This window comes from Corylus avellana, chromosome 11 (genome assembly GCF_965113065.1).
Source record: "Corylus avellana chromosome 11, dhCorAvel1.hap1.2, whole genome shotgun sequence".
NCBI classification, from domain to species: Eukaryota; Viridiplantae; Streptophyta; class Magnoliopsida; order Fagales; family Betulaceae; genus Corylus; species Corylus avellana.
In genome coordinates this window covers 1,191,125-1,217,545 of record NC_142500.1, presented here as the reverse complement: position 1 = coordinate 1,217,545, position 26,421 = coordinate 1,191,125, and the positions used below count along the sequence as shown (strand labels likewise).

The window sequence follows — 26,421 nt, the reverse complement described above, 5'->3', positions numbered from 1 at the left end:
AAAAGACCAAAATGTCCTTGATTTTCTTTTTCTTTTTTTTTTTTTTAAAATAAAAAACGTTTTAAAAGTTGAAATTTTATACAAAAATCCGGTATATAAACGTCGTGTAACGTTTAAAATATGACGGAAAGGTCCACATTTACAGTAATTGAAAGTTCAGAGGTCCAAAATGAGATATTTGAAAGTTTAAGGGAAGTTTCTAAATTGAGTGGAAGTTCAGGGGATGGTGAAGTTTTCCTTTTTTTTATTATAAATTCTTTACAAACCGAAGTTGCAGTCCACATGAACAATCATGTTAATAACTAAAATTTATATTGTCATGAGATAATCCACATGACATTTACCACATTTACAAATTGACTTGACGATCCATATGACATTTATTATATTAACTACTAAAATATTGTCTATCACCTGTTACTTTATATAACACTTATCTTGTTCTTAAGAGGTAGTTTAATTGGTTAGAGATCATGTCTCATGAAACAGAGGTAACTAGTTAGAATTTCTTCCTCTTGTGTGAACATATAAAAAAAATAAAATAAATAAAATAAAACTCATCTCTATGGAATTTATGAAAAAAATTATAATAAAATCTAATGGGACACGGCAAGTAATTTAACTGAAAAAATAAATAAATAAATTTACCATTACAAAAAATTAACCTTCGTGATACATGTCGTTTAGGAGTTTCACTTGGCAGAGAAATGTCCTAGAAATGGCTAAAATTGTTTCTGCGTATCAGCATGGCGCTCCCACCAATTTCACTGAATTCTTGTCCTTCCTCTTGCGCTTGCTCTTACCCTTTATCCCCTTCTCTCCACTTCCTTCTTCTCCAACCCCGAACACAATCTTCGAGCAATCCCAGAACCCTCATCAGGTTCAGAGTTTCTTGCTCTAATCAGACGGTCCAGGTTGACACCCAGCAACCACAGGGAATCAGAGTGGTAGCTTCTGAGACCACAAAGAAGAAGAGGAAGCCCAGGCCGAGCTTCTCTGAGCAAATACAAGAGAAATGGTCACTCAAACTCGGTTCCACGAGAGAGAGATTTCCATGGGAGGAACCAGAACAACAAGAAAAGCTAGAGAAGCAGGAAGAAAAGGAAGAGGAGAGCCAGCAATCTTCTGGGGTTGGTGTATCTGACTCAGAAGTTGGTGCTAAAGAATCGGTGAGTGACCCAGTGAGTTTTGTTCTGCCGAACCGGTATGTTCCGCCTCCTTGGGTTCATGGAAGCAATACCAGGAAGCTCCAGATTGATTCTGAATCTGAAATTCCACGGAAGAGTCGTGAGAAAATTAAAACTTTTGGTGGGTCTGGTGGGCCTTGTGGGAATGGTATTGCAAATGGCGTTGTTGAAAGATTGGAAATTCATGAACAAGATTGTGATGGCGAGTTTGAGAGAGAAGGTGAGGTGTTTGATGAAATTCCAAGTGGGATTTCAGAAGACGAGGAGACAAAGATTTTGAGTGGCGGAAATGGCGTTTCTTGGAAGGAAAAGCCATCTGGGAAAGGCGAAAATTTTGAAAAAATGGTGGGTTCTGTTGATGGCAATAGTGGCTCAATTGGGTTACCGTGGAAGAGAGGAGAAGGTGATATGGGGAGGAGGAGCAGGAGCAATACGGAGTTGGCGGAGAAAACACTTCCGGAACACGAGCTGCGGAGACTAAGAAATGTAGCTTTGAGGATGCTGGAGAGGACAAAGGTTGGAGTTGCTGGTATCACACAGGCAGTGGTGGATGCTATACATGAGAAGTGGAAGTCTGCTGAAGTGGTGAAGTTGAAATTTGAAGGGCCTCTTACTGTTGACATGAAAAGGACCCATGAGATTTTAGAGGTCGGTGTTTGCATATTGTTTGGTTCATTGCATCTTTTCTGTTTCTTTGCTTTTGGAATATCACATGTGGAACCATTTCAAGGATTTTGGGGTTTCAAAATGACTTCGTGACTTTATGCTTAAGTGAATTGCAGGGTCTTACATATTTTCATGTCCCAATTGAATCATGATTTGACTGCAATTAATGATAGAACTTGCACATTATTCATCAAAAAAAGATATAGAACTTGTACATCTATAGTTAAATTGGATACTCTATGATTTTCTTTGTTTTTTTAAATTATGCATATACTGTCTTCTTGTGTTTTACTATCAGATATTTGCGAAATTGAGTCTGCTAGCATCTCATGTTAATTATTTCTTTGTCTCTATCAGCGTAAAACCGGAGGTTTAGTTATATGGAGGTCAGGCAGTTCTGTTGTGTTGTACAGGGGAACAGCCTACAAACTTTCTTGTGTACAATCATATACCAAACAAAACCAGACCAATATGAATATGTTGGAAGATTCAAAAGGTGCCATGAGTGGTGCTACGCCTAATACCACGAAGGACACAATTAGAGCTACAGAACCTTTTATCCCCGATTCTGCAATGTATTTGAAGGATCTATCTAAAGAAGAACTGATGGAATTTAGTGATCTCAACCAATTGTTAGATGAGTTGGGTCCGCGGTTTACCGATTGGACAGGTCGTGAGCCATTGCCTGTTGATGCAGACTTGCTTCCTGCCGTGGTTCCTGGATATAAACCTCCATTGAGACTTTTTGCTTATGGGGTATGCCATTGTCTAAGAAACTGGGAGATGACAGCTATCCGTAGACTTGCCAGAATGATGCCTCCTCATTTTGCTTTAGGTACGTAATACTTAATGGACATTATTGTGTTTATATTCAATAAATCATGTTTTCGCTGCTTTTGAATTTATTTAACTATTCTTAGGAAGGAGCAGAGAACTGCAAGGTCTGGCTAGGGCTATGGTAAAGCTATGGGAAAGAAGTGCTATTGCAAAGATAGCCATCAAACGTGGTGTATTGAATACACGTAATGAGAGGATGGCAGAAGAACTCAAGGTGAGACCTCAGAAATGTTGCCGCTTCATGAATAAAGAGTATTTTGAACATATCATGTGGGTTTTCGTACTTGCTAAAAAGAATATTCGAGTAGAGTGTCAAGTATCTTGAATCATTTATATTTGTTTTGAGATAATTATCCCACTTCAATGTGAATTCAATTATCTGGATTTTTGTTTTCTTAAATATTGCTGCAAACTGTAAATCTGTGGGCTCCAATTAGTAAAAGCTGATAGTGATAACTTTAATCTCCTTTCAGAAAATACCTGCTTGAGTAGTTCATTACCCTAGCTAGTTGATACAGTCTAGGAATTGTTATGACTCTTCATACCTAATTCACATTGTCTGACATAATGTGTTTTAAGTGGCTTCCCACGTCACGTCAGCCAGTGTGAAAAGTTGTATTACTCTATTGTAATATATTGAGTGTGCAACACGTAAGAGATTGGAACTTATGAATAAAAATTTAATACTGAGACTTAATAAGTATGAGTTCTGTGGTTTTATTTACTATTCCATTGCTCAAGTCCTATATGATACAATTGGTTTATGAAGTAATATAAAGCAGAAGGGGCAAACTCACTTTCCTTTTGCATATAACTTGGTGAAACATAATTTAACTCATGATTCAAGTATTGCAGTCAGTGGGAAAGTACTCATCAATTTACTGGGAAATTCATATGCCATATCATTTCAAATTCTAAGCAAATTCAAGATTTTTTTTCTTGATATCTGACTTTATGAAAATTTGAAGGAAAACTAAGTTCTTAGTACCAGAAAGAAAGACTTGAATACCAAAGAACTGCTGCTTCTGGCTACATCTTCATAAGTGCTAAAGATATACTATTCAACTATTCATTTATCTTATCTTGAAGGACAGGCTACTATTCAGTATATTCTTTCTTGCAAGCTCTTTTGAGACTGTTGGTCTGTCTTCTCTGTTCTAGAAGCTGTCTAATCCCTTCTGACCTGTAGCATATCAGATTGTGGATACTCCATTCTTGACAGTAATCTCTTGTTTCTCTTGACAGTTTCATTTTTATGCATGCAGAAATTGACAGGGGGCACACTAGTTTCTAGAAACAAGGAATTTATTGTCTTTTACAGGGGTAATGACTACTTGCCTCCAGTTGTTACAGAGGCATTGAAAGAGAGGCAGAAACAAACAGATCTCCAACAAGATGAGGAAGATCAAGCACGACAAAAGGCCTTGGCCTTAATCGAATCAAAGGCTAAAGCTTCTAAAGGCCCATTGGTTGCTGGAACCCTTGCTGAAACCATGGCAGCAACATCTCGCTGGGGAAACCAACCAAGTAGTGAAGATGTGCAGAAAATGATTAGAGATTCAGCCTTGACTAGACATGCTTTGTTAGTCAGATACCTTCAGAACAAACTAGCTCTTGTAAGTTACAAGATTCCCTTTTCCAGCTCTAGTGTCTAGACAGACAAAATTCTAAACCTTTTCCAAGCTCTTATGTATATCTAATTCTGAATGGTCCTAGGGCAAAGGGAAGCTTAAAAAGGCTGAGAAGGCTTTAGCAAAAGTGCAGGAGTATCTGGAACCAGCAGATCTCCCAAGTGATTTAGAAACCATAACCGATCAGGAGAGATTTTTATTTCGTAAGATGGGTTTGAGCATGAAGCCCTACCTGCTTCTAGGTAAAAACAGCCACTTTAATTCTCTTCTTGATGGTTTTTAGGAGTAGTCAAATATCCTGTGTTTCTGTTTCAGGTAGGCGTGGGGTTTATGATGGTACGGTAGAAAATATGCACTTACACTGGAAGTATCGGGAGTTGGTAAAGATAATTGTGAGAGGAAAAAGTTTTCAACAAGTCAAGCATGTTGCAATTTCTTTGGAAGCTGAGAGTGGCGGGGTGCTAGTATCTTTAGATAAAACTACCAACGGATATGCAATAATTGTGTATCGTGGGAAAAACTACTTACAGCCTCAACCACTAAAACCCAAGAATCTATTGACAAGAAGACAGGCATTGGCTCGGTCAATTGAACTTCAGAGGCGTGAGGTAAAATTATAATACTTGGTCCTATGCGTTTCTTCACAAAATGATATGATTTGGGCTTCCGGTTAATTGATTTCCTATTTTGCAGGCACTTAAGCATCATATCTCAGACTTACAGGAGAGAATTGAGTTGGTGAAGTCTGAGCTGGTATAATAGCTATTGCTTCACAAAGACTGATGTTTACCAGAAAATACTTGGCTAAAAGAATTGTATTTTTCTTACGACTACTTTATATATTTCTGATGTTGATTTCAGGAAGATTTGAGAAATGGAAAGGAGATTGATGACTCAAAAACCTTGTACTCAAGATTGGATGATCCTAATGTTTCTGATGCTGACATGGAAGAGGTAATTGACCATTTAGTCTCTAGTCTTCTCTATATGAATTAGTGCAAAGTGCCTCTTGTGAAATTTTCGCTTTGGATTTGACTCCAACCCAATAATATCAGTTAGCAATTTTGCAGATTAGCCCAAATTAGTTATTAGCCTGTTTGGGATTTTATTAGAAAATATAGCTTTTAAAGCTAGAAATAATTTTTTCAAAACAATCTTCATTTTTAAGCTTTTTTTCAAAAGTATTTAGTCTTTTTTAGAGCAAAAAGTCAAAAAGTACTTTTTGAGGTTTTTATTAAAAAACAGACCAGCTTCTTCTTTTTTCACAGCTTTTTATGTATTAAAAGTATTTATTAAGTTCCAAGTTAGAATATGCGCCCTTGGACACCTCGGTAGTCTAGCCATTTATGAACTCATTTTTTTTTTCCCTCTTTCTTCTTTCCTTGTTATATTTTCTTTTATCTTAAGACACTTTGTTCCAACCTCTTCCGATTAAATTCCTCATGCTAGGCGGGTTTTTTTTTTTTTTTTTTTTTTTTTTCCTTGGACTCAGGATAAAGGGGAAGAGGCATATCTTCAGATATATGACAATGGGAGTCATGATATGGAGCTTGGACCTGTTTAATCATCCATTTTTGCTAAGAAGATTAAGCATTGCAGATGCTTGAAAGAAATTCATCAGTTCCAGAGGCCAAGCATTGTACGAGATGATAGCAGAAAATATACATTGCAGATGCATGTTTATGGGGGGTTTGTCTAAATGGCATGGCAATATGGCATCATTTTGTAAAGCCTTCAATTTCTCTGCTGCTGTAGGGATAGGATTTTTCGATAATTACAATGTTATCAGCAATTTTTTTTTTCTAAATATTTGCAACTGCAATCATGTAAAATCTCTTGCTGTATATAAATTGATTCAGCAAAGACTTACGTTTTGTTCTTTTTTCCTTCTTTTTTCCCCTGTTTTACTTTAATAATTTTTAGTTGGAAGCAGACATTCCCAAGTAATAATATTAATAACAATAGTAGTAGTAGTAATGATGATAATAATGATAACTGGAGTTTGACTTACCTCCCTTCAAAAAATCACCAGAGCTTTAACATTTTGCTCATCAAAATCCTAGGTGGTAAAGTGCCATTTGCCAAGTTGATGTAAAAGGGCACATGATCCAAGTTGATAGCAAATGGCACTTTAACCCCTAAAATTTTGATGGGTAAAATGTAAAAGTTTTATTGGATTCTAGCATCTCTTTTTTTTGTGCAAAAATTAACGGTGATAATTCCGACAATGATAGATAACTGATTTTTTTTTTTTTTTTTTTTTTGGGCCGTTAATTTTTGTATAGGAAGATCTCCAATGATGTTTTCACTGAAGTAAGCCAAACACTGGTAATGGCACCTTACCATCTTGTTCCTAGATACCCCGAAAAAAAAAAAAAAAAAAAACAACAATATCTTTCATCCTACACTTACTATCTTGTTCTTCTGAAGGGCAATTTCAGCAAAAATCTTTGTAAACATAGGTTGAAAATTACATATGCTTTAGATATGATCAGATGCCATGACCAAATGTCACGGGTGACAACAAAAAATGTGCAGCCAGGAGTTGGACAATGAACAGTGGTTAATTCGGACAATGCCAGCCACAATACTCTTTCAAATGAAGAGGTCAAAAGGGTTCACATATTCACTGCACAAGTATTTAGCTAGTGGTATCCTTGTTCTCCTGCAGGGCTGCCTTAATAAAATCCAAAATAACTGAGGCTAATTTAGCTTGATGTGAAGTGTAACCATGATTAGCTCCTTCTATAATATGTAATTTGTGGTTCGGTATGATCTTGGCAAACTCTAACGCGTCTTGAACTGGGACGATAACATCAGCAGATCCATGGACTGACAAGACCCTGTATAAACAATACTGGTGAGTCTATAGCAACCTAAAAGGTATATGCATAGTGTGATTGGTGAATTGCTGCAGTTATACAGATATGATTAGCATCAGTCAGCAGCAAGAAAAATTACAGCAGTTCTAGTAGAATGTTTGCAATCATGAATAATCACGAAGAATGTTCTATATTACTATGGTTTCACAATAATATGTTAAGAATATTGCATCATGTTTCATCAGACCTGATAGACTTGGTCAACCAAGAAATGAAAGAACAAGTAAAAGCAAAATGTCAGATGAATTTTTTCCTCACCTGCACTCTTTGTCAATCTGAAGACATGCTTCATGCATATTTGTACTTAAGCGATCCATTAAACCTTCCTCAGTCACACGGTAATTAACAACTCCTACAAAGCATAAAAATATAGGTCTGGTTACGATTTTAAGTCACTTACACCAGTGACAATTAATTTTCTCTTCCAAAATTCAAATGAAAGAAAATAAGCAGTTTAAGATGTAGTGCTACAATTGATAATGGATTTATGCTCAATCAAAAAGCCTCGGAGAAGCGAAGAAGAAACTTGGGCAAAGGCCAAAACGTTGAGGTAGAAAAGCATGTGAAAACAAGTACTCACCAAACTGAAAGATTTCAGATCCTCAAGCATACATGACCGTGTTGGACATAAACTAACAGATTACCTTTTTTATTCTTGACTTCAAGAATTCCAACCTCCTTGATTCTTTGCATAAAGTCTTTCCCCAGGCGTTCTTCAATGCCTTTTGACAAATCATAACGGCCAGAAACATTGACAACCGTGTGGATCTCATGATATTTTGAAGCATACAGTAGTACCACATTGCCTCCTGCAATTACATTTTCAGCACTACATGAGAGGAAATTACACCTAAAAGAAGACATTATTTAATGAAGGCAACAGACCTTCAAAAGAAAACTAGGGGTAGACATACTAACACAAAAATGAAAGGCGGACAAGTTTTGGGGCAAATACTAGGCAACTTATTTACGTAATGAGTAGGGATTTTGTTGTTCAAGAATTGTGGATGCAATTTCATACTGAATTTGAGTCTCAAGACAATAAATTCCAAATCTCTCATTTTTCTGTGTGAATCTTAGAATATATTTCGAATTCTACACCAAATTTTTTATCTGTGCATTTGGGAAGATGAAGTAGCTAGACATTATTCACATTTCCAACTATGGCAATATTCCATAAGCAGAAGCTAGAGCACAATTGTCACTGCGTATGAACAACAGCAGCACACTGACAACCACTAAGCCCCCCAACCCAATGATAGTACCCCCCAAGACATTCTCCCATAATAGCCGGCAGCTGGCTTCCACTATCACTAGTAACATAACTGTTCTAGAAAGAGGACAGCATTTAGAGGAAACATTTGTCCTGGATGTGGTTTCCAAACAACGTAGTCTCAAAAATGATGAGAGTGAGTGTGAGAGAGAGAAAGTAGAAGATGGTGGTGATGACAAAGATGATGATGACAAGTGGGGATGATGATAAGCTCTCTTCTAGTCCTACGTAATCACCAAGGAGGCAAACCATGTATAAACTTGTTCTTTCATATAAGTAAAAGTTCATATGTTGACTGTGTCAAATAATCCAACATACCTTTACTATGCCCAATGATTGCACTTATTATACGGTTTGCTCCAGAGAAATGTTGGATTACGGCATGTAAGTCATCAGCCTCTCTCCAGTAGTTACCGTACTGAAATGAACCTTCACTTTCACTGAAAAGGCATGATAGAACACTATATCAACATGAAAAGCAGTGTGCAGGGTGAGAAGTACCATGACTGACATTCAAAACTAGACCATATACCACATGTTTAAGTCACAAAAGAAGAACATGATAGAGATGGAGGAACAAGCACATACCAAAAATATAAATGCAGTTATTCTTTCCACAATTGCAATCTTATCTCTTTCTTTCTTAGCTTTTCTTTCCCAGAAAATCAAATGCAATCTTTTCTTCTGCATTAAATCCTAATGAAGAGATGTCAAAATTCCAAAAATACCTCACTTTTTTAGAAAAAAAAAAAAAAAAAAAAAAAAAAAGAGAAAAAAATTGCAAGGATTTAGGCGTTGGTCAGGATTTAAAGAAATTTGCAAAAATATTCACACCTAAATCTTTGAAAAATATATATATATATATATATATATATATATATATATATATAAAAATAAAAAATAAAAAAAAAGGTATTTTGGAAATTTTGATAGGATTTAACGAAAAATCCTAACGGATGAGTGAAATTGAAAGATGGATACACTAAATTGACACTTTTTAAAATTTAAGGGTATAATTGCAAAAGTGATGAAAGATCAGGAGTAATCATTGACGTTTTCCGTTTTTTATATCAAAGTACTAAAGCATCCACCATTACAAGTTATATGTCTTCTTTTACTAAAAAGTAGCTATGGTGTGTTGCGGACACCACATAAAAATATGTAAACACTATCTGTAAACAACTACAAGATAAAAGTACTACAAGAAAATAAATCTTTATAAAAGCATAAAATCTTATACATTTACATTCTGTAATTCTACCAGCTTACCCATTTCCAGCAAAGTCAAAACGAAAGGCACTGATTCTCTCATTTTCCAATGCAAAAGCAAGGTTCACCATAGTATTGTTTTCCTGGACGTGGAAAAACATAAATCTAAAACTTTTCCCCCCCAGAAAAATGACAATTTATGATGAATGCATATGCATACATAAAATATACATGTATTTACATAGTAAATCCAACAATCCAAATATTGCGAAAAAAAATAACAAGAATAAACAACCACAAAGCATAGTTGATTTTTGCAAGACATTAAGTATGAGAGTAATTAATCAATTTTTTTTTATAAGTAACAAACCAATCTCATTGAAAGAGAGTATTTAATCAAATTGAAAAGAGGAAAAATTAAAGAAAATACAAAGAAACAAAAAGGAACCATTATGCACATTAGAAACACCAACCTTCGTGGACCAGAAACCGTGGCATAAGATTACAATCTCCGGAGATTCAGTTTCATGCAATACGCCCACAAGTTTTTCACCATGTTTGTTTGGTATTATGACTTTACGCTGAACCACTGAAGCAGTGTAATACATAAATCAGTAACAAATTTGTGGGCTGAAATACACCTTTAGTCCTTGAATTTGACATAAGTTTAAACTTTCCTCCTCGAGATTTAAAAATTTCAATGTCGTCCATTGATAATTTAAAAGGCATTAATCCCGTCCTTCCTTCCATCCATTGAGCATGTCACAGCAAGTTATAACCATGGACAAATCAACCTTCCTTTAGCCACTTATTAATGGCTAACGGGCGTTGTTCAGGAACAAAATTGGAATTTCTCAAATTCTGGTCACAAAAATGAAATCCTACTAATTCTCCACAAACCCACATCAGATTCAATTCATAGAACCTTGTACGAAACACAAATACCATCACAAATAGTTAATCATTAATCTGTGGGTGTCTCATTAAGCTCATTTGCTTTGAGCTGCATCTTTACCATCGTAAAGATTCTTGCATCAAAACCATTGGACACAGCTATTGCTATCGCATATAGTACATCTTCTATCCTCTACAGCTATACCTATGCCATAATTCGCTAATGGGTCGTGCTCAATTTCACGGTTTGTTTCTGATACACAAACATGATAAGCGGCTCAGAGCCAAAACAAAGTAATCCCATTCACACACACACGGGGGCATACATGCATTACGACGCATAGATACATTATACATGCATACATAGATGTGTATGACTGAGATGATAAATTTGGTTACCTGGGTTGTTGGCAGCCTGGGCCATTGTTAAGGTTCTCCTGGAACTTTGATTGCCCGAGGAGATGATGCACACCTGGTGAAACAAATTTCTTGGTGAAAGGTGTTTTCTGAAAATTAGCGAATTTGGGAGAACTGCACGGGAATTATACACAAGGGCTTCCATTCCAATGCAATAGAGGGTAACTTACGGCCTTTGCTGCTCACACGTCTCCGATTCCAAGAGTCTTGGTCAGAGTCTCAGACTAGAATCTCCGCTTTGTTTGGACCCACCAATGACAGATAAATAAATTGAACAAATTTTGAGGATAAATGCAAAATTGGTCGTCGTGATATAACAAATAATTTATAAGTTCATATAGTAGCCTAAGAGCCTGTTTAAAATTGCGTTTGAAAGTCTTAAAAGTGCTTTTAACACTCAAAAAGCCCGTTTGAAGAAAAAAATACTTGTTTGATAAAAAAATTAAAAGCGCTTTTAAAGGTCTAAAAAACTTAAAAATGATCAAAACGCACTTTTGGCAAACGCTTAAAAATGAAGCTTTTGCTCAAAAGCTCTTTTTAACTTAAAACTCTATTTCTCAAACGCAATCTCAAACATGCTCTAAATTATAAATCATTACCTGTGGTATAAAAAATCACAGTCTATTACCTGAAATCAATTTTTATTAAGTAACTTAACAAAATTCATTATTTTGTCACATCATACTCAATAAAAACGCGACACGTGTTATTATGAATTTCTAACTAGAATTTTCTACATCATTTTATGACATCAACTAAGATTACATATCGGCCCTCACTCCATGTCATAACCGAAAATTAACCTATTATCATACTGCTACAGAAATCATACTGTTGCTAATCTGCCCTTCAATTTTCACTATTACTCAGTACATGCAGGATGGCCACATCAATCGTTTCTGCTGCTAATCTGCAGAGCAGTTTCCCCTTGAGCGAGTTTTGCTTCGACAAACTTCTTAAAAGAAGAGACAAGGCAACAATATCTTTCTCCCAACACTATCTTGTTTTTCTAAAGGGCAACTTCAGCTAAAAGCTTTGTAAACGTGGGTTGAAAATCACAGATGCTTTAGATATGATCAGATGCAATGACCAAATGTCACGGGTGACCACTAAAAAAAACGTGTGGCCTGTAGTTGGAAATTGAACAGCAGTTGCTTCGAAGAATGCCACAATCCTCTTTCACGCGAAGAGGTCAAAAGGGTTCATATTATGAAGCTCTTAACAGTTAAGGCAACAGAGCATGATTCAAGAACATAATTAACTTGTCAGCTGATAATAGAACTAGCAAATAGCTTGCATCAACAAGACGATGAGGTGATCAACATCAGAAACACTAAGCTCCACCGCACAAGGTTGGAAAGCTCAATATCTGTAAAATCTGCTATTGTCTTCATATCATTCTAGATATGCTTGAACGCACAGAAGTATTTAGATAGTGGTATCCTTGTTCTCCTGGAGAGATGCCTTTATAAAATCCAAAACAACTGAGGCTAATTCAGCTTGATGTGAAGTGTAACAATGATCAGCTCCTTCTATAATATGTAATTTGTGGTTCGGTATGATCTTGGCAAACTCGAATGCGTCTTGAACTGGGATGACTTCATCAGCAGATCCATGGATGGTGAAGACCCTGTATAAACAATACTGGTGAGTCTATACAGTACAAATACCATATATCAATAACAACCTAAAATGCATATGCATAGCGTGATTGGTGAATTGCTGCAGTTATACAGATAATGATTAGCAGCAGAGTCAGCTGTAAAAAAGATTACCTCAATTTTAGGTGTATAAAAACAACCAATTTCTTTATACACACAAAAAAATAAACGCAGCATCAAAATTAAAACATTCTACAAGGTAAGGAAAGTCCCTAGCTAGTAGGGAAAGCAAAAAAGAACAGGTACAGGCTTACAGCCCAATATTGAGGTAAACAGTTTGTTCCCAAAATCTACTTAATATTTAGGGTTAAATACATTTGACCCCTTGTGGTTTAACAACTTTATTTTTTGCCCCCTAGTTTTTAGTTTTTATCACAGGTAGTACCTCGGTTATTCATAAAGACGGAGATATCTACGTCAGCAGCCCTAAAAACTCAACACGTGTTCATATACCCAGTTAAAAATAATAAATAAATAATAATAATTTTTTTAAAACTCAACACGTGGCTTGGCCGAAACCACGCCAGGCCCAATGGGGGTGGCTCAATAGCCTTGGGCCTTGGGGGTGGTTTTGGCCACCAAAACCACCCCCATTTTGCAACTTGGGGGTGGTACCCCCTTTTCCAAACAAAATTTTTCTTTTTTTTAAAAAACAAAATTTAATTTAATTTAATGTTTTTAATTTTTTTTAAAAAAAAATATTTTTTTATTTTTAATTAGGTACATGGACACGTGTCGAGTTTTTAGGGGCGTTGAAGTGGATTTTCGTCAAACTTTGGACGGAAGTTAGACGAAGGTATCATTTCCGTCTTTATAAATAACCGAGGTACCACCGGTAATAAAAACTAAAACTTACGAGACAAAAAATAAAGTTGTTAAACCACAAGGGGCAAAATAGTATTTAACCCTAATATTTAAGAAGAGTATTAGACTTTTCAGTGATCTATTCTCACCCTCGACTAATGCAAGGGGCAAGACACAAATATTTCTTTAATTTAATTTTATTTAGGACTAATAATTGGGTTATTAGTATTCAATTTTCAAGAGTCAAGTGTGTTTTTTGTAATTCAATAAATAGGTGTTGCCCTAGATTAGGGTTTAGTCATTAGTCTATTCAAGTGTGTTTTGTACTCCATTGAAAGCAGACTTTGATGGAATAAAAATATATGGAATTGATACTCCTCTGTTTTTCTCTCCTCCCTAGCTTCTTTTTTCTCTCCCCTTAAGCTTCATTCTTTCTCCCCCTTTTAACAACTTTCCTTCTCCCTTCCCCTCTTTTAACTTCTTTCTCCTCTCTTTTCCCAACTTTCACTATGTGATTCTTGTGATTCTTGTTTAAAGCCAAACCTGATCGTTTCATACCGCCTCGCACAGAGTGTCTTTGATTTTGCACGACGCCTGCCATCTTTTTCACTGCCTCCATCAGCCAACACCGCTGCTGCATCATCTGACTCCCAGTTGCCGCTCGACCATACCATCGTCCCCTTCAGTCGCCACCATCAGCCCACGTTATTGCCGCAGCATCAGACTCCCAGTTGCTGCTCAAACCACCATCAACACGGACCTTTGGTCCTCTGTTTCATGCGTGTTTTACTGAGACATGTTCTGGTCTTTGTTTCACATAAAGACTATTCCACCTCATACATTTCTGGCCCATATTATAAAAAGAGAGAGAGATAAGTTTTGGACGCTTGCTGCTTAGACAACATGTCAACTTGTTCAAAGGCTTGGTCGACCAAGATGATAAACAATAGTCCGATAGTAAATCCCAAGAGGGTTGGTCGATGCCTCAGTCGACCATGGTAGTGAAATCGCATATTTTTCCTTGAAAACCTAGTTTCTCGATTGACCGAACTTAAGGCTTGATCAACAGAGACCCACTGCTGAGTGTTTTAAACTTAACCGACTTTGACCTAAAACCTTGATTTTTCCTCTCTCTATATAAGCATATCATACCAAGACTTCCAAACAGCAAGAGAGGCAGTTTGTCAATTGTTTTGGCGAGGTTTATTATTGTTCTTGAGCCTAAACATGTCAAAATATTCTCCTAGTTTCTTCTTAACCTTTCAAACGATAGAATAGCCCGCAACTACCAGAGTTCCGGTTTTGAAGCAAACAAGGTTCATTCATGAAGGTGTTCCATATAGAAGAAGGCTAGGGGTTCTGGAGCCACTGCGATGGGAGGTGAACGCGTCGTTTACCAGAGTTGCAAATTGGGTCTTCAAAGTTACAAAAGTTTTGTAAGTAAGACCATATGTAACATAAGTCTTTTATAATGAATTCCTTTAGAGTTGAGAGTTGGCTGGCTCCCGGAGTAGTTTTACTTTTGAAGAGTTCTTCAAAAGGTTACTACTTCGTTACCAAAATCTCTGTGTTTATTTATTTTATAGCTTTCTTGATTTTGGTATCGATATTTGTGGTTGGATTGAAAGTTGATAACTTTATTAATCTTGATTGTTGTTAAGATTGAGATATTCATTGTTTGTTACAACTTGGAGTATAAATCTGAAATTTCAGATTTGGCTAGCTAATCATAAATCTGATAATTACTGCCTGAAATTGGGGCAATTAACAAAAAAATGGTTTAAACTTCATGGGCCATCAGGCTTTCCTCAATCGTCTCGAAAGACAATAATTGCTAGCAGAATGTTTGCAATCATGAACCATCAGGAAGAAATGTTCTATATAACCATGTTTTCACAATAATATGTTAAGAATCATCATGTTTCATAACACATGATAAACTTGGTCAACCAAGAAATGAAAGAACAAGTAAAAGCAAAATGTTAGACAATTTTTTTCCTCACCTGCACTCTTTGGGAATCTGAAGACATGCTTCATGCATATTTGTACGTAAGCGATCCATTAAACTTTCCTCAGTCACACGGTAATTAACACCTCCTACAAAGTATCAAAATATAGGCCATGTTATAATTGTAAGTCACTTACACCAGTAACAATTAATTTTCTCTTCCAAAATTCAAATGAAAGAAAACAATCAGTTTAAGATGTAGTGCTACAATTAATAATGGATTTATGCTCAATCCAAAAGTATCTGAGAAGTGAACAAGAAACTTGGGCAAAGGCCAAAATGTTGAGGCAGAAAAGGATGTGAAAACAAGTACTCACCAAACTGAAACATTTCAGATCCTCAAGCATACATGACCGTGTTGAACATAAACTAACAGGTTACCTTTTTGATCCTTAATGTCAAAAAATCCATCCTCCTTGATTTTTTGCATAAAGTCTTTCCCGAAGCGTTCTTCAATGCCTTTCGTCAGATCATAACGTCCAGAAACATTGACAACTGTGTCGATATCATGATATTTTGAAGCATACAGTAGTACCACATTGCCTCCTGCAATTACATTTGTTCAGCACTTACATGAGACGAAATTACACCTAAAAAACACATTATTTAATGAAGGCAACAGACCTTTAAAAGAAATATAGGGGTAAACATACTAACACAAAAATGAAAGGTGGACAAGCTTTGGGGCAAAGGCTAGGCTATGTATTTACGTAGAGATTTCTTGTTCAAGGGTTGTGGATGCCATTTCATACAGAATTTGAATATAAAGAAAATAAATTCCAAATATCTCATTTTTCTGTGTGAATCTCCGAATTTGAATTCTACACCAAAACTTTGATGTGTGCATTTGGGAAGATGAAGTAGCTAGACATTATTCACATTTCCTGCTATGGAGATATTCCACAAGAACAAACTAAAGCACAATTATCGCTGTGTGTATGAACAGCAGCAGCACGCTGCAACAAACACCACATCCACACTCATTTCCTCCATAACAGCCAGACTGCTGCTTCCATTATCACTAGTAATATAACTGTTCTAGAAAGAGGGAAGCGTTTAGAGGAAACATTTGTCCGGGGTGTAGGTTCCATCCAAGCAACAATCTCAAAAATGATGAGAGATATAGAGAGAGAGAGAGCTCTTGCTTTGAAACCAAGAGACTCGCAAATGCAACTAAGGCACAAAAAACATAAAGATAGAAGAAGATGGTGTGGTGATGACAGTGATAATGATGACAAGTGGGGACAAACCATCTATAAACTTGTTCTTTCTTATCAGTAAACCTGCATATGTTGACTATGTCTGATAATCCAACATACCTTTACTATGCCCAAGGATTGCACTTATTATACGGTTTGCACCAGAGAAGTGTTTGACTACAGCATGTAAGTCATCAGCCTCTTTACAGTAGTTACCAAACTCAAATGAACCTTCACTTTCACTGAAAAAGCATGATACAACACTAAATCAGCATGAAGGGCAGTGTGTAGGGTGAGAACTCCCATGACTGACATTCAAAACTAGACCATATACCACATGTTTAAGTCACAGAAGAAAACATGATAGAGATGGAGAACAAAAATATAAATGCAGTCATTCTTTCCACAATTGCAATCTCATCTCTTTCTTTCTTAGCTTTTCTTTTCCTAGAAATCAACTGCAATCTTACTGTGTAGTGCATGGGCCTTAAAATTTCTTGCCAATAGAGTATGCCCTTATAAGTCCGAAAAGGTTTCTCTCCCATTAAGAACCATGGCAAGAATTTGACTAAAAATCGTCACTAAACAAAGAAGCTACAATAACAAATTCAAAATAGATAAATCAGTGAAATGCTAAAATACAACCCTACAAAAAGTTTCACATTCGTACTCAACCAAGAGAAAATGGCTTCTCATTTGGTCAGGATTTTTCCTGTACTACAAAGAGCACAGATAACCACGGCACTAGAACTGTAGGATTAAAATAATTCTACCCCAACCAAAATCTTATAGTCTAACTTTTAAAACAAATCATTGCATTAAGACTAACGAATTCCAAGTTTAGGGATTTTTTATGATTCCATTCAGCAACCCATAGACTGACTAGATAAAATTATGGCAGATGGCAAGGATGCAATTGCACATGATCTTAGATTATCTAGAGAAATTTATTTACTGCTAGATACTTTTGTGATTGATGAGACCAGCTAAGAATATCATTAACTGGAGTCTCAGAATTTGCATTTAGGTATTTTTATATCACAATATTAAAGCATTCACCATTATAAGTTATACGCCTTCTATTACTAAAGTAGTAGCTATGGTGTGTAGCCGACACTACGTAAAAATATGTACACACTATCTCCAAACAACAAGAAGATAAAAGTAATAAAACATCAGTAAAATTCATCCAAAAAAAAATAATACAAGATCAGAAATCTTTATAAAATCTATAAAATCTTACATTTACATTCTGTAAGTCTACCAGCTTACCCATTTCCAGCAAAGTCAAAACGGAAGGCACTGATTCTTTCATTTTCCAATGCAACAGCAAGGTTCACCATAATATTATCTCCCTGGACGTGGAAAAACAGAAATCTAAAACTTTCCCCCCACCCCACCCCAAAAAAAGACAATTTATGATGAATGCATATACATACATAAAATTTACGTAGTAAATCCAACAACTCAAATATTGTGGGGGGGGGGGGGGGGGGGGGGGGGGGATATTAGAAACAAAAAAACAAAAAAGAAAAAAAAAATACAAAGAAACAAAAATGATCCCTTATGCATATTAGAAACACCAACCTTCGAGGAACGATAACCATGGCATATGATTACAATCTCCGGAGATTCAGTTTCATGCAATACGCCCACAAGTTTTTCACCATATTTGTTTGGTATTATGACTTTACGCTGAACCACTGAAACAGTGAAATACATAAATCAGCAATAAATTTTTGGGCTGAAATATACTTTTAGTCCTTGAATTTGACGCAGGTTCAACTTTCCTCCTCGAAATTTAAAAATTTCAATTTAGTCCATGGATAATTCAGAATGCATCCTCCCGTTCATCAATTGAGCATGCCATATCAAGTTATAACCATGGCAAAATCAACCTTCCTTTAGCCACTAATTAACGGCTAATAGACGTTGTTCAGGAACAAAATTGGAACTTTTCAAATGCCAGTCACAAAAATCAAATCCCACTGATTCTCCACAAACCCACATCAGATTCATTTCATAGAACCTTGTACGAAGCACAAATACATCACAAATTGTTAATCATTAATCTCTGGGTGACTGGGTGTATCATTAATTTCGTTTCTTACTCATTTGCATTGAGCTGCATCTTCACCATCGTAAAATTTCTTGCATCAAAACCATTGGTTACAGCTATAGCTATCGCATATAGTACACCCTTTATCATCTAAAGCCATACCTTTGCCATCATTCGTTAATGGGTCATGCTCAATTTCACGGTTTGTTTCTCATACACAGAATTGATCAGAGCCAAAACAAGACAGTAATCCCATTCACACACACACACACACAGGGGCATAAATGCATAGATACATACATAGATAGATGTGTATTACTGAGATGATGAATTTTGTTACCTGGGTTTTGTGCAGCCTGTGCCATCCTTAAGGTTCTCCTGGAACTTTGCTTGCCTGATGAGACGATGCACTCCTGGTGAAAAAAAATTCTTGGTGAAGGGGGTTTTCTGAAAATTAGCGAATTTGGGAGCACTAGATGGAAATTACACACAAGGGTTTCCATTTTTGAAGCGATAGAAGATAACTTACAGCCTTTGCTGCTCAGTGCTCACTACTCACTAGTCTCTGCTTCCACGAGTCTTAGCTCAGACTACAGCATCTCAGCTGTGCTCAGTGAGAGATAAATAAACACTTATAGGATTTTAATTATTTAATTATAACAATAATTAAGATTTTTTAAATATATGATATTATGTCTTAAAATTATAAAATACATTGTTTAAAATAGAATAATATACCACATTTTCATCTCAATATTCCACTACAATGTGATAATCACAAAAATCCTTAGATTTTTTTTAAATATATATTCAAAAGTTAGTTAAAACTGTTACGTTAGAATCGTGATATAATTGTAAAATAAAATCCTAGTTTCTAGTACTACTCTTTGAAAAAAAATAATAATAATAATAATATTATATATTTGTACGTACTTTTTTGAACTTTATTATTTTATTTTGTGTTAATTTCTCATAGAAGTATAAGTAAGTTCAAAATTAAAGAACTATATTGATAGCATTATATCTTGGAAAAACTAAGAATTCATCTAAAATAATTTTAAGGAATTGGATAAATTGAATATAAAAATAAAATAAATTTTAAATTATATATTTGTCTTAAAGCTAGTTGGAATGAGATGTTAGTCTAGTATGAAAGTTATGTTTGTAAAAATTATATCAACTACAAGTCTACAACTAAATAATTAATTAGAATGACAAGACATGACCAACCATTCTTGCTAGAGAGGTGCATTGGAAGATTACTTGTTGCCTGTTTGGTTGCTTTTTAGAACCGTGAGAAATAAGATTAGCACCAAGACAAATGCAGAAGTTAAAAAGGTTGAATTAGAGTAAAGTTGAAAAATACATTTTTATCTTGCAATTATTGTTCAATAATGCTAATGTAATTTAGTACTTATTAAAAAAATTCAAAATTCAAAATTGATTAAAACTATCATTTCAGCATTGTAAAATAAAAATATAATTTCTTTTAGCGTTACTCATGAATTAATAGTTAAATTGTTTCCAATGTTGTGGCATGAACATCATCTTGCAAAACCATCAACTCCTCTATTGCTGCTGTAAGTGATAGGAATAAGAAGACCATAAAGTCATTACCATTTAAAAAAAAAAAATTGCAACTGCTATTAGAGTACTGTATAATTTTACTACAAGTTATTTACAAACTGACATAACAGTCCAAGTCAGCCGTTAACACAATTAAATTTACATGTCAAAATTTTGTTTCTTAATTTCTTACTCATGTTCTCCAAGAGTTGGTTAGTAGAGACTATCAGATTATCTATATATCTCTGCAGGATAGTTAGAAGATAAAAATATAGTATATAGCATTATTCTTATGATAAAATAATTTTGTTTTTCATGTACTTTTGGCAACAACAAAAAAACACCGTACATAAACACTATGTTGGAGGATGTATGATATGTCCTTAATTCTTGAATACCACTTACCCAAGAAACCGAAATAGATATACTCAACTCTCAAGTGCAGTTATTTAATGCCGACAGGAATTCTATTGTGATTTATGCTAAAGTTTAAGAGTCTGTTTGGAACTGCGTTTGAGAAATAGACTTTTTAAGTCAAAAATTATTTTTTAACAAAAGCTTTATTTTTAAGCTTTTGCCAAAAGTGCGTTTTGCCCATTTTTAAAATAAAAAAGTCAAAAAAAAAAAAAAAAAAACTTTTGAAATTTTTTACCAAACAGGCCAACTTTTGTTTGGCAGGACTTTTTAAGTACCAAAAGTCACGCAATCTCAAGCAAGCCCTAAGAGCTTGATTGTTACATGAAGGTAGAAAGGAAATAAAATATAGGAGAAAAAGATAAGATTGCTAATCTGCCCATCAAATTCCACCACATCATGCTTGCTTAAAGTGCTTTGCTTTGACAAATTACTGAGGATGCAGTGATTCTTAAAAGAAGAGACACGGCAACAAGATTATCTACATTATTGAATGCCCATGTACTAAAGGGCAATTTCAGGGGGGAAAAAATCTCTCTAAATATGAGTTAAAAAGTCACAGAAGCTTTAGATATGATTTGATGCTACAACCATATGATAGGGGTGACCACAATAAAATGTGCAGCCAGGAGTGGGACAATGAGCACCGGCTAATCTGGACAAATGCCAGAATCCTCTTTCACATGAAGGGGTAAAAAAGGTTAGTATTATGAAGTTCTTAACAATCCAGGCAACAGATGATGACCCAAGAAAACAATTGACCTTGCCTGCTGAAAATACAACTAACCAATAACTTAACACAATCCTCAAGATGACTGTGCAAATGAATAAGCACAAGGCAGAGCCCAATCACACCATCTTCCTACACAAGCAGGTTGGAGTAACAATAAATTCAAATTTAGTAGAGGTGTCAAAAAACTCAATCTCTCAAAAAAAATTCTACCATCTTTATATCGTTCTAGATATAATGGAGGGAACATAAATATTTAGCTAGTTGTAACCTTGTTTTGCTGTGGGGTTGCCTTCATAAAATCCAAAACAACTGTGGCTAAATATCTGTGGTAGTGATTGTATGTATGATTACATCCTCCTATAATATGTAAGTGATGGTTCGGTATGATCTTGTCAAAATCTATTGCATCTTTAGCGGGGATGAACCCATCATGTAATCCATGGACAGTCAAGACCCTGTGTAAACAGGTAGTAGTGACTATATAGTACAATTTTTTATGTATTGATCAACCAAGAAATGAAAGAACAGATGAAAGCAAAATGTCAGACAAGTTTTTTCCTCACCTGCATTCTTTGTCAATCTGAAGACATGCTTCATGCATATTTGTACTTAAGCGATCCATTAAACTTTCCTCAGTAACGCGGTAATCAACACTTCCTACAAAGTATAAAAATATAAATCACATTATATTTATAAGTCACTTACATAGTGATCATTGTTCTTTTCCAAGGAAGGAAAAAGCAGTTTAAGATGAAGTGCCAAATCTCTGAAGAAGTGAACAAAGATACTTGGACATAGGCCAAAAAACTGAGGCAGAAAAGCATGTGAAAACAAGTACTCAAGAAATTGAAAGATTTCAGGTCATCAAGTAAACATGGCCACGTTGGATGTAAACTAACAGATTACCTATTTCGTTCTTAACATCAATGAATCCATCCTCCTTGATTCTTTGCATAAAGTCTTTCCCCAGGTGATCTTCAATGCCTTCTGCCAGATCATAACGACCAGAAACATTGACAACCATGTAGATATCATGGTATTTAGAAGCATACAGTAGTACCACACAGCCTCCTGCAATTATATTTTCAGAATTTACAAGAGTGGAAATTACACCTAAAATAAGACATTGCTTAATGAAGGCAATAGACCTTCAAAAAGAACCAGGAAAAAATACTTACACCGAAATGAAAGATAAGCAGATTTTAGGGCAAAGACTAGGCAACATATTTACACAAGGAGTAAAGATTTGTGTTCATTTAAGGATTTTGTAGATGCAAATTCATATAGAATTTGAATCTAAAAATCACAAATTCCAAATCTCTCATTTTTTTTTTAATCTTTAAATAAACTTTCATATGATGACTAAATCTCATAGGTTGACTACGTCGAAAAATCCAACATACCTTTTCTATGCCCGAGAATTGCCTTTATTATGCGGTTTTCCCCAGCAAAGTGTTGGATTACAGAATGTAAGTCATCAACCTCTCTCCAATAGTTACCATATTGAAACGAACCTTCACTTTCCCTGAGTAAAGCAAAATAGAACAATAAATTAAAGTGAAAAGGAAATGTGGGGGGTAAGAACTACCAAAAATTTCATTCAAAAGTGGACCATATACCACAAGTTTAAGCCACATAAGAAGAACATGATAGAGACGGAGGAACAAACCCATGTCAAAAATATAAATGCCGTCGTTCTTTCTAAAATTGCAATCTCGTTTATTTTTTCTTAGAATTTTTCACCAGAAAATCAATTGCATTCTTGTTGTGTGCAGTACATAGGCCTCAAAATTTCAGGCCAATGGAGTATGATCTCATAAATAATAAATCCAAATAATTCTTTCATTAAGAAAAATGACAAGAATTTCACTTAGACTAGTCACTAAACCAGAGTACTACAATAACAAATTCAAAATCGATACAAGCAAGTTATATGCTACCGTACAGACAACCCTACAAATGTTTCACATACATACTCAACGATGACCAAATGGCTTCTCATTTGATTAGGATTTTTCTAGTATTCATGTAGAAGAGCATTGATAACCATGGCACAAGAAGTGTAGGATAAAAAATAATTCTTACTTAGACCTCAAATCATTAAATTAAGACTGATGGATTCCAAGTTTAGGCATTTTTATGAGGCTGTTCTGCAACCCCTGTGGTGTGGACTAGGTTTTAATTTGATTAAAAAAAATGGCTGAAGGCAAGGGTACAATTCCATATGATTCTTGGATTATCTTGAGAGTTACTGCTAGATACTCTTGTAATTGATGAAACCAGCTAAGAATCTCACTAACTGGAAGCTCAGAATTTGCAGTCAGCTACCTGTTATATCACAGTATTAAATAATCCACCATTGCAAGTTATAATGCCTTCTATTACTATAGTAACTATTTTGTCCTGCATAAACCACATAAAAGTATGTAAAGTCCAGGTGTTTACATCCTGTAATTCTACCAGCTTACCCATTTCCAGCGAAGTCGAAACGGAAGGCACTGATTCCTTCCTTTTCCAATGCAACAGCGAGGTTCACCAATATATTATTTTCCTGGAGGTGAAAAAACATAAGCTCTAAAACTTTTCCCCCACAATGAAGCCAAGTTATGATCAATGCCTATGTATTTATGAAATTTACACACATTTACATAGCTACATCCAACTATCAAAAATCTTGTGGAAAAAAAAAAAACAGGAATAATAAACCACATAGCATAATTATTTTTTGGGAACATATTATGGGAGAAGTTAATCAAACTGGAAAGAGGAAAAAATTAATGAAAATGGAATGAAAAAAGGAACCACTTTGCACATTACAAACACCAACCTTTGTGGACCGAAATCCGTGGCATAAGATTACAACCTCAGAAGATTCAGTTTCATGCAATACGCCCACAAGTTTTTCTCCATATTTGTTTGGTATTATGACTTTCTGCTGAACCACTGAAACAAATACATAATCAGTAATAAATTTGTTCACTGAAAAACGATTTTGATCCTTGAAATTTGATTCAGGTTGAATTTTCATCCCTGAAATTTAAAAGATTTCAACTTTGTTCCTGAATAACCTAAAAGGTATCAATGTCGTTCTTCCTTCTATCAGTTGCACATTTTAAATAAGGGTTGATGGAGGAAGAACGACATTCTTACCTTTTAAATTGTTCAAGGGTGAAATTAAAATTTTCTATATTTTAGGGACAAAATTGAAGTAAGGCCAAATTTCAGGAACCAAAAATGCATTGTCAGAGCGAATGTTGTCTCATTAACTTCAAAGCTTTCATCTAAAACCCAGATCAAGATTTAAAAAGAAACCAAACTTTAGCTAAACATGACCAACTCATAAACCAACATTCTTAGCCAACATATATCAAATCCCCAAAGTCCGAATCCATCAAACGCACATCTTGTTTCAACAAAAAAAACATCGCAAATACAATCTTAACGCCTAACATTAATCCAAAAGCCCTAATGCGGTTGGATTCTGACCCGATAATAGTCCTTTCTCTTTCGGCGATTCTACTCACCTATCACCATTCAATGACTATACACTATGCACTATTCACATACATAATATCAAGATATTTTAATCCAACAGTCTGCTCTTCTGTGACTCGAATCCGTAATGTGGTATTTGATACCAATTGTTAAGAGCCTAACCACTGATCCAAAGTACACTAAGACTATTGGATACTGATTTGGTTAAGTCCTTAACCCTTAAAGAGCATCACATAAAACTTAATTATGGAATGTTGAAGGCATCTCCACAAAAGAAAGTAGCATTTCTATTGATTTTCAGGAAACCCACATCAGACTCAATTCATAGAAGCTTGTTTGAAGCACAAAGACCATCCTATCTCTGGGTGTTTCATTAATCTCATTTCTTTTCTTTAATGCTTTGAGATTCATCTTTACCGTCACAAAAATTCTAGAAAACCATTGGCTACAATCATTGGTACGGCATATAAACATTCCTTATTATCTAAATCCATGCATTTGCTATCATTTGCAGAGTGTTCGTGCTTAACTTCACTTGTTTCTCATACACGAGCTTGATCATACCCCCAAAACGCCAAGAAAAGAATCTCAAACGCACATACACACACACGCGCGGGCATATATATACATGCACATATATAGATATCCATAACAGAGATGCTGAACTCTGTTACCCGGGTTCTGTGCAGGCTGCAGGGCCATTCTCAAGGTTCTCCTGGAGAGATCATCGCCTGGGGAGATCATGCGCACCCGGTTAAAAGAAAATCTCGTTGAATGGGGCTTTCTGAGAAATAGTGAGTTTGGGCGCACTGCATGGCGATTGCATACAAGGCTTTCCATTGCTGAAGCGAGAGAATGTCCCTTACGGCTATGCTGCTCACTCTTCTATGTGTGTCGGTCTATATAGGAGATGATGCGTTACGAAACCAAACGTTTACAACTCATTACCGTAGTAATTTTTTATTGGGGAAGTTTCTAATAAATCCTTGAGCCGAATCAGCCGATGCGTAAAAAAAAAAAAGCTCTGAATTTTTAGTCTCCACTAGAAAAAAGGTCGCAAGTCTTTCCGTTATATTTCTTCAAAATGTCTAAACCCTGTCATTTACTCTCAAAATTCACTGTTTTGCACATTAGCTTTTTTTTCTTATCACTTTAAAATATTAATTTTTTATTAATGTAATTAAAAAAATCAAATCTAAAATAAAAAAAATTTGTAGTAGTAGCCAACGTGGAGCTGTCATCTCCAAACCAACCATGAGCAGCCACCCCAGTGGGTGAGGGGTGTGAGGTGCCCCACCCCAACACCACCCCATGGTGGGTTTGCAGGTGGCAAGCGGTGGTTTGGGGTGGCTTGCAAGCCACCCTAACACTACCCCATGGTGGGTTTGGGAGTGGCAACCTCAACACTGGTTATGCCTTCATTTTTTTTTTCTTTTTTTTTTTTTATAGATTTGATTTTTTAATTAAATTAATATTTAAAGGTGAG

The 26,421-nt window shown here is 35.5% G+C and overlaps 4 protein-coding genes across 9 annotated transcripts; 1 reads left to right on the top strand and 3 right to left on the bottom strand.

Moving 5' to 3' along the window:
• The first annotated feature begins 718 nt into the window (after positions 1-718).
• Positions 719-6,195, top strand: LOC132166353 (CRS1 / YhbY (CRM) domain-containing protein). The gene is made up of 9 exons (XM_059577154.2): positions 719-1,835; positions 2,211-2,688; positions 2,774-2,904; positions 3,956-4,306; positions 4,407-4,563; positions 4,637-4,929; positions 5,015-5,074; positions 5,183-5,275; positions 5,814-6,195. Exons 1-9 carry the CDS (start codon positions 747-749, stop codon positions 5,883-5,885), a joined length of 2,724 nt encoding a protein of 907 aa, XP_059433137.2. The 5' UTR covers positions 719-746; the 3' UTR covers positions 5,886-6,195.
• Positions 6,196-6,784: 589 nt separating this feature from the next.
• On the bottom strand, positions 6,785-11,242 carry LOC132165726 (putative uncharacterized protein YDL057W). Of its 3 annotated transcripts, XM_059576400.2 has the most exons (8): positions 11,167-11,242; positions 10,979-11,051; positions 10,159-10,274; positions 9,746-9,828; positions 8,795-8,916; positions 7,848-8,012; positions 7,462-7,555; positions 6,785-7,164 (listed from the first exon to the last, which is right to left on the bottom strand). In XM_059576400.2, exons 2-8 carry the CDS (start codon positions 11,001-11,003, stop codon positions 6,963-6,965), a joined length of 807 nt encoding a protein of 268 aa, XP_059432383.2. In that variant the 5' UTR covers positions 11,004-11,051; positions 11,167-11,242; the 3' UTR covers positions 6,785-6,962. The 3 variants fall into 3 exon arrangements, with proteins under 3 accessions (XP_059432383.2, XP_059432382.2, XP_059432384.2); XM_059576399.2 differs by lacking the exon at positions 11,167-11,242 and having other exon boundaries at positions 10,979-11,160; XM_059576401.2 differs by lacking the exons at positions 10,159-10,274; positions 11,167-11,242 and having other exon boundaries at positions 10,979-11,065.
• Positions 11,243-12,151: 909 nt separating this feature from the next.
• On the bottom strand, positions 12,152-19,333 carry LOC132164911 (putative uncharacterized protein YDL057W). 4 transcript variants are annotated; one of them, XM_059575427.2, is made up of 8 exons: positions 19,257-19,333; positions 19,068-19,140; positions 18,256-18,371; positions 17,941-18,023; positions 16,789-16,910; positions 15,851-16,015; positions 15,465-15,558; positions 12,152-12,626 (listed from the first exon to the last, which is right to left on the bottom strand). In XM_059575427.2, the coding sequence occupies exons 2-8, from the start codon at positions 19,090-19,092 to the stop codon at positions 12,425-12,427; spliced, it is 807 nt and encodes a 268-aa protein (XP_059431410.2). In that variant the 5' UTR covers positions 19,093-19,140; positions 19,257-19,333; the 3' UTR covers positions 12,152-12,424. The 4 variants fall into 4 exon arrangements, with proteins under 4 accessions (XP_059431410.2, XP_088367847.1, XP_088367848.1 ...); XM_088511721.1 differs by lacking the exon at positions 19,257-19,333 and having other exon boundaries at positions 19,068-19,250; XM_088511722.1 differs by lacking the exons at positions 18,256-18,371; positions 19,257-19,333 and having other exon boundaries at positions 19,068-19,124.
• A 2,360-nt stretch (positions 19,334-21,693) lies between these two features.
• On the bottom strand, positions 21,694-25,775 carry LOC132165219 (uncharacterized). The gene is made up of 7 exons (XM_059575705.2): positions 25,610-25,775; positions 24,268-24,383; positions 23,909-23,991; positions 22,844-22,965; positions 22,347-22,511; positions 22,004-22,097; positions 21,694-21,895 (listed from the first exon to the last, which is right to left on the bottom strand). Exons 1-7 carry the CDS (start codon positions 25,773-25,775, stop codon positions 21,694-21,696), a joined length of 948 nt encoding a protein of 315 aa, XP_059431688.2.
• Positions 25,776-26,421: the final 646 nt, after the last annotated feature.